At 41.0% G+C, this 14503-nt stretch overlaps 1 protein-coding gene across 3 annotated transcripts in view; it reads left to right on the forward strand.

The window, feature by feature from the left end:
• The window catches only part of GLT1D1 (glycosyltransferase 1 domain containing 1), a 189963-nt gene that overhangs the window by 120866 nt on the left and 54594 nt on the right, over positions 1-14503 (forward strand). For all 3 annotated transcript variants that reach the window (XM_077293272.1, XM_077293273.1, XM_077293275.1), the window contains one exon: positions 2170-2219. In XM_077293272.1, the coding sequence (XP_077149387.1) occupies positions 2170-2219 (50 nt within the window). The remainder of the gene's footprint in view (positions 1-2169; positions 2220-14503) is intronic.

Here is a 14503-nt window from a genome sequence, read left to right on the forward strand (position 1 = left end):
GTCCAACAGGACAGTGACCCCAGGTATACCTCAAAGTCCACCAAAGCTTGGTTTCAGAAGAATTCCAGGAAGATTCTGAGGTGGCTATTCCAGTCATCTGACTTTAACCCCATATTTAAGCTTTGGTTGGCTTTGAAGAAGGCAGTTGCAGCATGCAACCCCCAAGAACTTTAGTGAGCTGTAGGGCATTGTCCATTAGGAATGGGCTAATATTCCTCAGGAATGCTGCCAGAAACTAGCGTTTGATTATGCATCACATTTGCATCAAGTCATAACACCTCTACAGACACCGTCCATGTAATAAGGCCCTTTTGCTTCACTTTAGAAAATCGCAATAGGCCAAATAATGCAAGCCAGTAAAGTCAAGCACCCACTCCAAATGGCAAATGAGTAAATTAATTTGGGAAATATGAAATGGAACAGATTATCAGGGATTAAAAAAAACCCAAATGCGCTTTGTGGTTAGCACAGCTATACTGGAACTCTAATAAATAATATCTAAATGGTGACAAAAGACCTAATACCTAGCAGGGAATTAGTTAATACCAGGCAGAAAACCAGGGACTGACCGCTCCAATCACACGTTTCCCACAGATCATGACCGGTCATAACAGCCAAAAGGGCTCTACTACGTACTGAAGACGTTTGTCATAAAGGGGTTGAATAATTCTGAGACTGGAGTAGTCATTAAAGAGAACCTGTCGCCATAAAAATTGCACTCCAATCTGTGGGCACCATCTTGTAGAACAGGAGGAGCGGAGCAGAGTAATGCATAGTTTTGTGTGTAAGGATTAATGATAATCTGTATTGTACTAATTTAATCTTCTGCTCATTCTGGGGTTTAAAATCCCAGAAAGAGCAGCATTTAAAATTTACTGTAGTAAAACACTGACATACGGTGTAGTTTTGTGAATAAAAATTCAGTATAATCTATCTTCTCCTCTCTCCCTGCTCTATAGCATGGTGCTCGCAGATTGACATCTTCATGGTGACAGGTTCGCTTTAAAAGTAGCATTTGGAGAAACCACTTATATTAGTTATATTAGTTGTGTTGAACGATTTAAATTGTTCTTGTTTCATTGTTTGTTTTTTTTAAATCCGCAGAAAGTTTGTGCATTTTGCTAATAAACCTAACATACAAGAGAGATTGAAATTTGATTGCAACTGTATGACATTAAAGGAGGGAGAAAGCTGCCCAACTTCCAAATCTCCTTGCCCAATTCTGTCCCGTGCTGAAGACTTTAGTGTTTTTAGACCGTATTCAGACAGCTTTTTGTACCATACTTAATAGTGATGAGCGAACGTTCTTCGATAAGGTGTTATCTGAGCACGCTCAAAAAATATGTTCAAGTCCACACGGCTATATGTCTCGCGGCTGTTCGACCACCTCAACACATTCAGGGATTGCCTATTAGGCAATCCTGGCAAGACATGCAACCATTAACCCATGCTTGGTTAACACCTTCTCCGAGCACCTTCACTCATCACTAATATTTAAACCACACTTTTCTAAAGTTTGTATCATTTCTCTTTCACAAAATGCAGCTCTGGATATGGTGTTTTCTAACATATTCCTATAGACTTTCCAGTTACTTGGCCAGACATGTCAATTGAGAAGGTTTACACATTAGTTTGAGGTTGGCCATCATACATCAACTCAATCTAGCAATGTCCAACATGCCTTGAAGGGTGGTGAATAACCCTGAAAACAAAATTTCAGCAAACCACTAGCCAAAAAAAGTTTTAATGTCACCCATCAATCTGTTGTCTGCCTTTTCAGTGGACTGGAACAGTGAATGTCTTTCCCAGACATTCATCGAATGGCTGTTTTTGGTGCTTAAAATCACGGTGTCTGCCATGCACTGGCCATTCTTCATCATGAATCGTGGTCAGGTTTTTTTAATGATATATTTGGGAGGAGAACCTCTGACGCACTAATGCTTGTGATACATTGTATGATTCCATAGAACTAATGAAGTCTATCGTCTAAGAACAGGTAATATGTCTGACTTCAAAAATATTTGCTTAATCCAAATAACATGGATAATCTGCTTAATCTTTTATCAATCACAACTCTCTATAAACTGTAGTTATTCTAAATTCTTCCACTCTGTCACTCCATTCGGCCATTATTTTCTGCCAATTTTAACAAAACATACTTTTTCCTAGAGTGGCATGAAAGGGAACCAAGAGTTTGCTTGGCTATTATCGGGCCAATGGTAAGTATTACTTTTAATAAATAAGCTGTTTTTTTCTACATTAAAACCATGCTGCTGCTGTTTTTTTTTTTTATTGGAAAAGAGAGATTTTGCCTACAAATATTTCACGGAAATTGGATCCATCCAAAATTCACTGTTCAGTCTTTTAAGAGTTAATTGGTCATTGAATGAGAAGTAAATAAATAATTTCCTTAAAGTTTTTCAACCATATTTCATCTAATAATAATTTTTATACCTGGCATTTTGTAATTTTTTTTATTTCAGAATTCAGACTTTTAAACTAGTTGCCTTCGTTAGAAAATTTATTTCCAAATACCGTATATACTCTAGTATAAGCCGACCCGAGTATAAGCCGAGGCACCTAATTTTGCCACAAAAACTGGGTAAACTTATTGACTAGAGTATAAGCTGCATATGCATTGTCCCCCTCATCGTTATCCTTGTATGCATGGCTCCCCTGTCCTTGTATGCATGACTCCCCTTTCCTCCTTGTATGCATGGCTCCCCACTCCCTGTCCTTGTATGCATGGCTCCCCGGTCGCTGTCCTTGTATGCATGGCTCCCCACTCCTTGTCCTTGTATGCATGGCTCCCCGGTCGCTGTCCTTGTATGCATGGCTCCCCCATCTCATCCTTGTATGTATGGCTCCCCTGTCGCTGTTCTTGTATGCATGGGTCTCCCATCCGTATATGCATGTCTCCTTATCCCCTATCCTTGTATGCATGGCTCCTATAAAGAAAAAGCACATCCTACTTACCTTGCCTGCGTGCCCTCGCTGCATCTCATTCCGATACCAGCAGCTCTTACTGCCGAGTGATCACTTGGCCCTGCTCATTAAGGTAATGAATATTCACTCCATATTTATTACTTTAATGAGCGTGGCCACGTTATCGCTTGGCCGGAAGAGCTGCTGATGCCGTAACAAACGAGATGCAGCGAGGGCACGCAGGGAAGGTATGTAGGATGTGTGCTGGAAGCCGGCTGCTGTCACTGTGCACTATTATGGAGCAATGAATATTCACTGCCAGCGCACTGAATATTAATTTCTCTTTAGCAGCGGCACAGGCTTTAGCCATAGCTGCCGGCTCCTGCCTCTGGGACCCGGCTGCTCCGCCGTTCCTCCTCCCCCGCCATCTTTCTGGGACAATTGACTTGTGTATAAGTGGAGGAGGGCGTTTTCAGCACACAAAAAATAGTGCTGAAAAACTCTGCTTATACCCGATGGTACTCCATCAAGAAACTCTTCACTTACATGGTGGTGGAAACTCTCATTCAGCACCCTCGTCTGTTAGTATGTCTATGCATTAGGGCTCATTCACATGTCTGGTTCTCTCACATAAGAGGAAAAAAAATGGATGATTATTTTGCTCAAACCCAGACCAGAGTGTGGTTCAAGTATCATCAGTTTTTCTCGTAGGAGGAGAAAGTTTCTTCACCTGCTCTCTGACAGTCTGTGAAAATCTGAATTCACTTGGATGTCATTTGAGTGTGGTCAGATTTTTTTTTTTTTTTTTTCATAGACTCATAAACTTGCATTAATGATTTTGATCCCACACTTGAATGAACATTTGAACATGTCTCCGGGGTTTTGCATGGACCGCTTTGTCAGCACAAATTCAGACATCTGCATGGCCTCTTAGACTATCACAGGTATGATTGCTATCCGTGAAAATCACAGATAGCGCTTGTGTGAGAATATCAGACATCTGAATGAGCCCTTAAAGTGAATCTGTCAGCAGGTTTTTGCTTTGTTATCTGAAGACAGCAGGAGATAGAGGCTGAAACGCAGAATTCAGGGATGTGTCACTTGTCAAAGTTCGTACTGTTTACTAACTGTGAAGGATTTATCACGAATAGATTAATATTGCCAGACTACATTTGTCCGGCAACTCCCTCCTGTGATAATCACCTTACTGTCTACAGACTGTGTGCACTGAGAGCCTGGTGTGGGCGGGGTTATCTTTCTCACCTCTGCTTTATTCGATATCTAAAAACTCTGATTGTATCAGAACGGCTGCACCCTGTAATCCAAGTGATGCATCAGTGGATTCAGAGTCTCTAATGACCTGTGCTTATTGACTTATTAGTTAATGACGCATCTATTTCTCTGCAGATCAGCTTCTATTCTCTGGAACAGGAGCTGATGTGGAGTTCTCAGCAGCTGCCACTACATATCGGCTAGAGCTCTTCACCTTCTGCTGATTGCAGGGGGAAGAGCGCCAGACCCAGCTGACCTGATATTGCAATATCTTGTGCTTGGAGAACTCCTTTTGAGAAAAAATCATGGGCACAGGACAGACTTTTTTCACACATTTATCAAACAAGTCTTCTATGTTCACTGAACGTCCAAAAGATTCAAAACCAAACACTGCATCTTCCAGGCACAAAGGTAGAACAGCAAATAAACAGTTAATTCAGCAGGCACATATATGTCCGTGCGGGCTTACCCAAATGTATTAGTCTTTTGTCCTGGAGCGTACTTCATACACAAAAAAGGTACGGTACTTCGTCTCGGTATCGCCTTCAGCAGCTTCTTGTGCCAAACAAGTGTTCAATTTCGTGCCCAGTTGACACTGAACAGGCTGCAGCTTCCACATGGTTCTCTTCCTCTCCAACACACGTATTGCTCAACAATACTAGCTGAGCTATGCAGTCTCCATTCAGCTATAGCCCACATTTTGGCTGGTCACTCGCCAGCAGCACACTTGGACTCTGCTCAACATCCGAGTGACACACCTAGTGAACAAAAGCCCTGGTTCTTAGTCAAGGCAAGTCAGGTGCATCTAAGACTTAGGCTATGTGCACACTTTGCGGCGTCCTCTGCGGGTTCTCCCGCAGTGGATTTGATAAATCTGCAGGGCAAAACTGCTGCGGTTATCCCTGCAGATTTATCGCGGTTAGTTTTGCGGTTTCCGCTGCGGGTTTACTCCTTACTATTGATGCTGCATATGCAGCAATATGCAGCATCAATAGTAATGTTAAAAATAATAAAAAATGGTTATACTCACCCTCTGATCTCCTCGGCGCTGCACGCGGCGCTCCGGCTCCAAAGATGCTGTGCGAGAAGGACCTTCGTGACGTCACGGTCATGTGACCGCGGCGTCATCACGGTCATGTGACCGCGACGTCACCGCAGGCCCTGCTCGCACAGCAACCCTGAGACCGGACAGCCGCGTGCAGCGCTGAGAGGTGAGTATAGCATTATTTTTTATTTTAATTCTTTTTTTTTTTTACACTAATATGGTTCCCAGGGCCTGGAGGAGAGTCTCCTCTCCTCCACCCCGAGTACCATCTGCACATTATCCGCTTACTTCCCGCATTGTGGGCACAGCCCCATGCGGGAAGTTAGCGGATCAATGCATTCCTATGGGTGCAGAATCGCAGCGATTCTGCACAAAGTGACATGCTGCGGAATATAAACCGCTGCGTTTCTGCGCGGTTTTTCCTGCAGCATGTGCACAGTGGATTGCTGTTTCCATAGGGTTTACATGTAAATGTAAACGCTATGGAAACTGCTGCGGACCCGCAGCATCAAAATTGCTGCGGATCCGCGGGAAAACCCGCAAAGTGTGAACATGGCCTTACAGTTCTAGGACCTGCAGACCTGGCTTTGCTACATGCATGTTATATGAGAAATTTTCTTAATTCACATCTTGAAGTGATGATTTATCCTCAATTCTTGGGTAAAATATGAATGTAATGAAAACAGATGTGCACATTACTGAAATAGGAGATGACAGTTAGTGCTTTTAAAATTCTGAGAGTGAGGAGAATGGAAAATCTAGCATCAGACACAGACTATCTACTGCATGTTCTCCTCCAACAGTTACAGTTCTCTATAGAACTTTATGAGCACTAACTGTCATCTCCTATTTCCTTAATAGGAATGTCTGTAATCACTAATGACAGACTTTACAGAGGAGATCAGCCCAGTAAGCAAAATAAGCAGATTTCTCTGATAAGATTTATTAAAAAATTTCCTATTTTCACGTGTACTATGATTTATGAAAAATTAAAACCGTTACTCTTTGGGGATAGCTGGCAACGTTGTTTACAAGTCACAGTAATGACACAAATTTACTCCGACAAACGTATCTGTTAAGGCCAATGTCTGAACTTTACATAGCATGCAACAAATATCAGTGTGGAACACCATACAATATTAGAACCATTTTCTGCTCATTTATATATTATGAGAAAAATTATTTTTTGTTTTTATTTTCTTTCAGCTGCAAGTTTATAAATGTAAATATAATTTCATGTTGGTTCATTTGCTCGTGCAAGTCTAATTTCACAGCATATGTTTTCATTATACAAAACAGGATATCCAATTTTCTGTTCTACATTTCGTTACACTCTGCTACACAAAAATATTTACAAGTGAAGTGACATGCGAGATGAATGTGAAATGCTAGAATGATTGCCCACAACACCTAACACTAGTGTTCTATGCTTGCTCAATGAATGCGGTAACTATTTTGGCACCTTGTATTGTTTGTTGTTTATGTCAATGCCATAGACAAAAGAGATGAAGGTATAATGACTCTGTCCTCAAGGTTGGAAGCTCCTTCCCTTTGTAGACGGATCATTACAAAGTTCTTATCACAGCTCATGCTTCAGCTGCTTCTAAAGGTACCGTCACACTCAGCGACGCTGTGGCGATATAGACACCGAGCCGACCTAAACTAGATCGCTGGAGCGTCGCTGTTTAGGTCGCTGTAGAGACGTCAAACACAGCAACTCCAGAACGATGCAGGAGCGATCCAGTGACGTAACGGCGACTCACTTCTCGTTCTCGCTGGTTGTTAGCTCCATGTCAAACAGCCGGAGTGTACCGACTGGCTAGAAGGAGACGCTGCGACGCCCCCTATGCTCGTTGCTGGCGTCGTTGCTTTTGATGTCAAACATGACGATACACGCCGACCTGGCGACTAAATAAAGTTCTGGACTTTTAGCTCCAACCAGCGATGGCACAGCGGGATCCAGATCGCTGCTGTGTGTCAAACACAACGAGATCGCTATCCAGGACGCTGCAACGTCATGGATTGTTGTCGTTCTCTTTGCAAAGTTGCTGAGTGTGACGGTACCTTTAGTAAGAAATAGCCTTAGGATCTCTATAATGGCACCATTCAGTCAAGCAAATGTTTTGGGGCAGGTGACTCTAAACAAAGTGTCCTCTGGGACAATATGGCCTATTGACAAAAAAGAAATCTACAATATACTGCTGGATGCCTCTTCCTGTCCAAAGGCGGTATAGACTGTGCCTGTTCAGTGTGGCCTGAGTGAGAAGGACGAATTTAGTATACCGGTGGTCCAATGCCTCGAGGTGACAAAGAAGAGGACGAGGCTGGAGAAGCAGTGTATCGCCTGCACATACTGCGATTTGACGTCATTTTATTGAATACAAATTCATGCACACCATGGGCATACCCAGGATCAAAACTGGGGGGGGGGACAAGCTGTGGTCGTTCAGGTTGTAAAATTTTAGAACGAAAAAGATGAATGAAACGAAAATTTTAAGAACATTATATGTAATTGTAGCAGTGCTTTATTAGTTATTACAATTATTTGCAAAAAAATTTTTATTTTTATTCTAATTACATGTTTTATACTAATATAATTTTTCTTGGGTTTGAAGAAAACTTGTTCAAAACTTTCGTTTCAATCCAGTCCTGATTTTCCTTGAAGAATTTCCGTTGGATGCTCATCAAACACAACCCAGTCAGTCTGTCCTCTCCCATTGAGCCAGGCCTTTACCCTTCGAAGGATACTGAAAGATCGTTCAACAGTAGCTGTGGTGGACGGGAGAGCACTTAAAATGAAGAGTGCGTGCCTTGTTGCAGGGAAAAATATAGCTGCCTCCAAAAGTGCAGCCATTTCAATGTACTTTAAGTTGTCTTCTGCAAAATCCTCCTTTTTCCGCAAATTATACCACAAATCTAATTCTGCAGAGATATCACCCAACCCATAAAACTCCATGAAAGACTTTACATTTTTTTCCACATTTTTTAAAGCCATTTTTATCATGGATGAAGGATGAAGATAGGATAAGGCAAAAGCAGGTGTATTTTCGTATGAGAAAAATAACATTCAATGATAAAGTTAGGGAGTCAAGATAAGGGATGATCAACGAGGGTCTCCAGTATTGAATCACAGTCTCAGATGGTGGATTACTTCTGTGTATTTGCTTTTGAGCAATTTGTGGTACTGATAACTCAACCCCGACTTTCTCTGCGATATCATATGATCTTTTTAAGTAATTAATCAGAAACATGCTCAATTTCTTGTTGATCCTTCTTGATGACATCATGGATTTGGGCAATATATTCCCTCACCATAATCAAATCCATACACCGTGTGCAGAATTATTAGGGAAGTTGTGTTTTGATCACATGATACTTTTTATACATGTTGTCCTACTCCAAGCTGTTCAAGCTTGAGAGCCAACTACCAATTAAGTAAATCAGGTGATGTGCATCTTTGTAATGAGGAGGGGTGTTGTCTAATGACATCAAAACCCTATATAAGGTGTTCTTCATTATTAGGCAACTTCCTTTCATTTGGCAAAATGGGTCAGAAGAGAGATTTGACGGGCTCTGAAAAGTCCAAAATTGTGAGATGTCTTGCAGAGGGATGCAGCAGTCTTGAAATTGCCAAACTTTTGAAGCATGATCACCGAACAATCAAACGTTTCATGGCAAATAGCCAACACAGTCGCAAGAAGCGTGTTGGGCAAAAAAGGCGCAAAATAACTGCCCATAATATGAGGAAAATCAAGCGTTAACCTGTCAAGTTGCCATTAGCCACCAGTTTTGCCATATTTCAGAGCTGCAACATTACTGGAGTAACAAAAAGCACAAGGTGTGCAATACTCAGGGACATGTCTCAGGTAAGTAAGGCTGAAAACGACCACCTTTGAACAAGAAACATAAGATAAAACGTCAAGACTGGGCCAAGAAATATCTTAAGACTGACTTTTCAAAGGTTTTATGGACTGATGAAATGAGAGTGACTCTTGATGGGTCAGTTGCATGGGCCAGAGGCTAGATCAGTAAGGGCAGAGAGCTCAGCTCTGACTCAGACGCCAGCAAGGTCGAGGTGGGGTACTGGTATGGGCTGGTATCATCAAAGATGAACTTGTGGGACCTTTTCGGGTTGAGGATGGAGTGAAGGTCAACTCCCAGACCTACTGCCAGTTTCTGGAAGACAACTTCTTAAAGCAGTGGTACAGGAAGAAGTCAGTATTGTTCAAGAAAAACATGATTTTCATGCAGGACAATGCTCCATCACATGCCTCCAACTACTCCACAGCGTGGCTGGCTAGTAAAGGTCTCAAAGAAGAAAAAATAATGACATGGCCCCCTTGTTCACCTGATCTGAACCCCATAGAGAACCTTTGGTCCCTCATAAAATGAGATCTACAGGGAGGGAAAATAGTACACCTCTCGGAACAGTGTCTGGGAGGCTGTGGTGGCTGCCGCACGTAATGTTGATCGTAAACAGGTCAAGCAACTGACAAAATCTATGGATGGAAGGCTGTTGAGTGTCATCATAAAGAAAGGTGGCTATATTGGTCACTAATTTTGGGGGGTTTTGTTTTTGCATGTCAGAAATGTTTATTTCTAAATTTTGTACAGTTATGTTGGTTTACCTGGTGAAAATAAACAAGTGAGATGGGAATATGTTTGGTTTTTATTAAGTTGCCTAATAATTCTGCACAGTAATAGTTACCTGCACAAACAGATATCCTCCTAAGATCGTTTTTTTTTTTAAACTTCTATTAGAGCATTAGTATTTGGTTTAAGCAATTTTTCCCTCTACTAAAGAATGCGCCAGTTCTACAAGGTTCAACTCAGTGCTTACTCCCTAATACAGTCACTGTAATCCCATAATAAAATGAGGTAAAATTGTGGTGATTGACCTTCCGAGAGAGGTGAAATGTAGCTTTATTGCCAGACACCTGCCTGTCAGCAAATTCATCCTCTTCCAGTCAGCCCTACAAATCAATTCAAAATTGACAGGGTTTCGGTTTGTCATCGGGTTTCAGCTCCTGAAGATGATGTAATCTGTATGGCTTGCAACACAGATGCTTTCGTAAGATACCCCATACTGTGGTTGTGTGTCGCTATGAGTTCTATTCTAGTCAGCCTGGTCAGCTTTCTAGGACTATGTTGGTACACAGCTAATATCCTGATCAATGTCTCTTCCGAAGTCTTTAGGCGGATCAGGCTTTTCCCATGACATAAACGCACAGTGGTTTTGACTCAACACAAAATGCAATTTCTATGCAGATCACATTTACAAAATTTATTCTGAAAATGTAGTTGCACTGCTACAACATCCACATTTTTGCAAATTCCAAAACGCAAATAGCTTTTCCTTGCTTCAATGTCTCCATGTCACACTAACCAATTTTTACTTTAATTTTCAGTCACTGGTCATTTTCCACTGAAGCTCCTTTAACTACAGACCATTACTTTTGTGCCTTCCTTTTTGAGTCGCCCTTTATAGCATTCTATGATATATAGATTATTGTGCATTATAGCACTATCTATACTGTATATCCATATATAACATTTGGATATTATTCTTACTAAGCCACATAGAACGAAGTTCAAAGCAATACAAGATCGGTTGACCCTCTTGTCCTCTATGAAAGAGAATATATTTTTAGGTTTAGTTCTACTTTAGTGTCACTCTGAAGTAGATCAGTGCCTTTTGTGGCTAACCAGCTCAAGAAACGAAAAAAAGATTTGAGAAAGTAAATCTCTTGTCAAAGGATCTCCTTAGTTAAAAGCGTGTACCGTCCAAATGTCTTCTTTTTCGCTATTGTATACTAATGAAATCACAATGTAGAATTCACAATCCCAGACACAGAGGAACCTCAGTAATGTTTTTTTTTCCTCCATCAACCCATTTCATTCTATTAAAATCAAAACCTGTTGAACTGGGTTAGATATTTTCCAGAAAGGGACTCTAATCTCATTTTTTTAACTTGTAGTTGTGTGCGATGTTTGCTCAAGTGGCAAAAAATTAAGAAATGTATATGTTTTATGTTTACGTGTGGGACAGTGTATGATTTTAGGCATTTTGGAATGCATGCACATAAATGAAAGTGAAAGAAATGTCAATTATGAGAGAGTGATTTTTTTTTTTTTTTGAGGCTACAGAAACCTTAGACCGATCATTGCCCATGAGCAATCTTTCAGTTGGTCCCCTTTCACACACCTCACCCCTGTATCTGCTTGTCATCACCATCGTTTTTCCTTTTCCTGTCTTGCGCCAACCTGGTCTGACAGCACCCCATAACTCTGTCACAGAGAGGTCCTGCAAGCCAGGCATGCCCTGATCTTTTCAACCTTTTACATAAGGAGCTGGTGAGATGCCTACTGCAGCGGGACTTTTGGAACGTTTGTTTTTCTTGCTTGACCGGTGTTTTGAGGCCCCCTTCAGTTGGCATCTCTCCATCTCCTTAGGTAATAGAGCATTATGAGTCCTGGAGTGACATGCTGCTATGACATTTTTTTCTTTTGTCTGGTATTTCGGGCCCTTCTGCAGTCTAGGTGGCTGCTTATGATAAGATCAGGTGTGAAACTATATCCGATCTTAGGGTACTGTCACACAGTGCAATTTTGATCGCTACGACGGCACGATCCGTGATGTCGCAGCGTCGTATGATTATCGCTCCAGCGTCGTAGACTGCGGTCACACGTTGCAATCACGGCGCTGGAGCGATGCCGAAGTCCCCTGGTAACCAGGGTAAACATCGGGTTACTAAGCGCAGGGCCGCGCTTAGTAACCCGATGTTTACCCTGGTTACCAGCGTAAACGTAAAAAAAAAAAAACAGTACATACTTACATTCCGGTGTCTGTCCCCCGGCGTTCTGCTTCTCTCCACTGTAAACACAGAGAACAAAAAACCGAACTAATGTCCATATAGTAATTAAATTTATTAAGACAGAATGACACTACATAAATTGGTAGGGGGGGGAAAAGAAACCAAAAAAGTATGGCACAAGAAGGAGATACAGCAGCATGAGATACACAGTCCCAAAAAAAGAAAAAATATATATAGCAGTACTATATAAATAAATAAATAAATAAATGAATAAACATATCATTCAATAAAGAACTGGTAAATATTAACGTTACCCAGTTTGTAGCAGCATAAAGTGCCACAAAAGTATATATATATATATATATATATATATATATATATATATATATATATATATTGCCAAAGTGCAAAGATAGGTGCAAAAATAAAGTGCACAGGTGCAAAAATTAATTAAGTGAGCTGCTCGGGTAACTAATTACTGCAGGTAACTGCCATCTGGTATAATAGGCACTGATCCAAATATCACTCCAAGTATTCCCCATAAGTGATTAAATATTTGCATATATAGCAATCATGCTAGAGGGAAAGAACAGTGAGGCGAAGGAAAAGTAAAAGTGCCCAGGGCAGGTTTTTACCTGAAATGCTGCTGTCTCCGGGATGTGCCAGTCCCCGACGCGCGTTTCGGCGCTAGCCTTCGTCAGGGGAAGCTAGCCTTCTGCGTATCCCTTGCCTTGAGTTATTTATTTATTTCTCTCCACTGTGTAAGCACTATAGCCGGAAAGCAGAGCGGTGACGTCACCGCGTCACCGCTGTGCTCGCTTTCCGGCCGGCAGGCGCTCACAGTGCAGAGAAGCTGAGACGCCGGAGGACAGACACCGGAATGTGAGTATGTACTGTTTGTTTTTTTTACGTTTACGCTGGTAACCAGGGTAAACATCGGGTTACTAAGCGCGGCCCTGCGCTTAGTTACCCGATGTTTACCCTGGTTACAAGCGAACACATCGCTGGATCGGTGTCACACACAACGATCCAGCGATGTCAGCGGGTGATCAAGCGACGAAAGAAAGTTCCAAACGATCTGCTACGACGTACGATTCTCAGCAGGGTCCCTGATCGCTGCTGCGTGTCAGACACTGCGATATCGTAACGATATCGCTAGAACGTCACGAATCGTACCGTCGTAGCGATCAAAATTGCACTGTGTGACAGTACCCTTACTACGCTAAAAACCTATTCAACAAGCAATAAAGGTTTTTATTTATGAATATTGGTCTAAGGATACTGCATGTCTGAAAAAGATAAAGAAGTTGCATCTCCCACTCACTCCTTCTGTCTTGGATGTATTATCGGCTCCCAATTGGGTCCTTGGCAGTCCAAGGTATAAAAAGCTTATTGGCAATTGGCAAAAAGATAAAGAGCCAGCTATTAGTATGTAATCCTTTTTCATTTACAGGTGCTTCTCACAAAATTAGAATCATTAAAAATGTAGGAGGTGAGTTAATGAGTTTCACTTTTTACATTGAAGAACCGAAATAAACTAACTTTTTGATGATATTCAAATTTTGTGTGAAACACCTGTATATTGTACACATTCACCACACATTATTATAGATAAAGGCTTGTTCACACCTCTAATCCAGCACTGTACAGGAGCCATATATTACCAAAAATGAATTGTATCTTAGTATAGTCTTAAGTGTGAAAACTGATTATCTAGGTTCAAGGCAGTACAACAGAACTGTTACTCACACATACCAATGATAATAAGGTGTATGTTGGTAATCAGTATATTATTGTAAATGGTATGATTTTCCTTGTCAGTCTACTCAAAGTACATTTAATGATGCAATGCTGACACTTAATTACTTTGAATTTACATACACATGCAAGATTGAAAGTAAGAAAGAAAATATTTTTTAAATAAATATATATATATATATATATATATATATATATATATATATATATATATATATATATATATATATATATATATATACACATTGATTCACACACACACCGGCAGAACTTTTGCTTTCTTGGCCTTTTTTTCAGAGAATATAAATAACACCAAACCTTTTTCTCCACTCACGTTCCCCATTTATTAATACCGTGTATTGCCCTGTTTAACTTCAATGACAGCTTGAAGTCTTTTGTGGTAGTTATGGATGAGGTTCTGTATTTTTTCAGATGGTAAAGCTGCCCACTCTTCTTAGCAAAATGCCTCAAGTTCCTGTAAATTCCTGGGCTGTTTAGCATAAACTGCGTGCTTGAGGTCTCACCAGAGTGGCTCAATGATATTGAGGTCAGGAGACTGAGATGACCACTTCAGAATCTTCACTTTTGTTCTGCTGTAGCTAATGACAGGTCAACTTTTACCTTGTGTTTTGGATCATTGTCATGTTGGAACGTCCAAGTACATCGCATGAACACCTTCCGGGCTGAT

Source organism: Ranitomeya variabilis, chromosome 1 (assembly GCF_051348905.1).
Source record: "Ranitomeya variabilis isolate aRanVar5 chromosome 1, aRanVar5.hap1, whole genome shotgun sequence".
In the NCBI taxonomy this organism is placed as follows: domain Eukaryota; kingdom Metazoa; phylum Chordata; class Amphibia; order Anura; family Dendrobatidae; genus Ranitomeya; species Ranitomeya variabilis.